Source organism: Drosophila kikkawai, chromosome X (assembly GCF_030179895.1).
Source record: "Drosophila kikkawai strain 14028-0561.14 chromosome X, DkikHiC1v2, whole genome shotgun sequence".
Classification (NCBI taxonomy): domain Eukaryota; kingdom Metazoa; phylum Arthropoda; class Insecta; order Diptera; family Drosophilidae; genus Drosophila; species Drosophila kikkawai.
In genome coordinates this window covers 20,670,939-20,672,918 of record NC_091733.1, presented here as the reverse complement: position 1 = coordinate 20,672,918, position 1,980 = coordinate 20,670,939, and the positions used below count along the sequence as shown (strand labels likewise).

Here is a 1,980-nt window from a genome sequence, read left to right as displayed (position 1 = left end):
AAAAAATTATTTATAATTAAATATTTCGCTTAAACTAGTAATAAATAATTGTTTTAAAATTAAATAATGGAAAAAAAAGTTGAGTACACAAAAACTACATAACAGCAGCATTAAAAAAAAGTGAAATTAAATACTAGAAATAAATAATTTGTTTAACTAAAAGGATATAAATATTTACAGGATTTTTGGGGTTTAGTTAAAGGACTTAGGAACTAGTTAAGCGTCATAGTTAAGCGTTTTCCCCCCGTTTGTCAGCTGGCTTTCAGGCTTTTCCCGCCGTTAGCTTCTTTTTCTCTCCAGGATCTCCTAGCAGGATCTCCCCTCACACATATATGGACGATGGCAGTGCCAGTCCCACCTCAAAATAGTTGCGCTCATCCACCTTGTATCTCTTCAGAGGCGACTCCTTTGCCTCCTCCCTGGCAGCCACTCGGCTCCTCTTCAGACTCCTCACCGGCGTCTCTAGGCAGAAGGTGTTGTCACCCAATTTCTGAGGCCCTGAAGCCTTAGGGGTGGGCAGCTGCACCAGGACCTGATGTGGTATCCTCACCAAAGGTGAGGCCGGTTCGGGTGTGGTCATGGTCAGTGGCATTATCATGCCAAAGCTAAGATCGCTGGCAGGATCATCTCCCGGGGCGTAGGAGGGCGACAAGACCTCTGGGCGACCGCAATCCGCATCCAGCTGCTGCTTGACCAGGGTGCGACGGCGCAGATTGAAGGTGGAGCGGCAGCGACGTGGCTTTTTCTTAGAGCTGGCATCCGCCTTGCAGGCAGAGTCCAGGATGGCGTCTATCAGGCGATCCAGTGTCTGGTCACCCATCTGGGTGGAGGCGGGCTGCGGGGTGCTGGGACGTAGGGGAGCAGAAGCTGGAACTGGTGCTGAAGTTGTCGTGGTAGCTGGTATTGGTGTCTCCTCCATGGTGGCCACCAGATCATCGTCCAGCTTGCGCTTGGTTTCCCTCTGGCTTGCCATGTAGCGTGGCTGTCCCAGGAAGGGATCCAGGGGAGCCAGTCCTCTCAGCGCCAAGTGCTGGCCCGGCATGAGCACCCCATTGGGTGAGTAGTCCTCCGCAAAGCGTGGCAGGGTGGTGGCATAGCGTACACTTTGGACCCGCTGCGTTGCTGGAGACACCGTCGCCGCCGCCGTCTCTGGGGTTATATTACGGATATCGCTGAGTGGCGCCAGGACCAAAGGACTATTGCGCAGGCGCGACACCGCCGGCAGAGGCACTACCAGTGGTGTGGAGGTGTAGCCATAGTCGGGCACGTTCTCCTTATTGGCAATGGTGGCACGTCGATGGCGTCGCTGCTGTCTCCTTCTCTGACGCTGGCCTCCCTCTGCAACGTCCTGCTCCTGCGGCAACTCGTTCAGGCGCTGGGCCGAGGCTGTCCACTTTAGCATATTGGGTTAACACTTCGTTCGTCTTTCGAGGGAAAAAAAAAGGGAATGGCTGTTGGACTCTGTGTCCGCTCTCGACGGCTCTGGCTGACAAACTGAAGCGGTAAGGGGCGGCGGCGCTGTTTTATACCCGCAGGAGTCGGCAGGAGACAGGAGTCGGGAGACACAACCAGGAGCCGGGGGTGGCCGTGGTATTTGCCAGGAGTTAGGGGTTGTTGCGCAAGCGCAGCCCTCAGTGGCAGGCAGGACACTCTCTCGGAGGCTTGTCTCTCTCTCTCTCTCTCTCTCTCTGTCTAGCCCTCTCTCTCCCTGAGAAGCATCTTTGACTAGGAAGTATCTTTTGGTGCATAGTATCTTCTAGATGTGGAGTATCTCTTGGCCTCTAAGATTTAATTAAGGCAAACAAAGTTGTTAAAGTAAAACTATGGTTTTTCATTGGTTTTTTTAATAAATAAAAATATATAAATGATAATTTTTAGTAATTAAATAAAAGCATAATTACTTAAAGTTCTGAAACTAAAATTTATATGATTTTAAATGTGATTTGCCTTAGATTTCATATTTTCTCTTTTTTTCTTTGC

At 50.1% G+C, this 1,980-nt stretch overlaps 1 protein-coding gene across 1 annotated transcript; it reads right to left on the bottom strand.

Moving 5' to 3' along the window:
* Positions 1-322: 322 nt before the first annotated feature.
* Positions 323-1,402, bottom strand: LOC108084646 (uncharacterized). The gene has a single exon (XM_017180937.3). It carries the CDS (start codon positions 1,400-1,402, stop codon positions 323-325), a length of 1,080 nt encoding a protein of 359 aa, XP_017036426.1.
* Between the last annotated feature and the right edge of the window lie 578 nt (positions 1,403-1,980).

Coding starts and splice junctions, on each gene's coding strand:
- LOC108084646 (XM_017180937.3), bottom strand. CDS start 1,402: ATGCTAAAGTGGACAGCCTCGGCCCAGCGCCTGAACGAGTTGCCGCAG.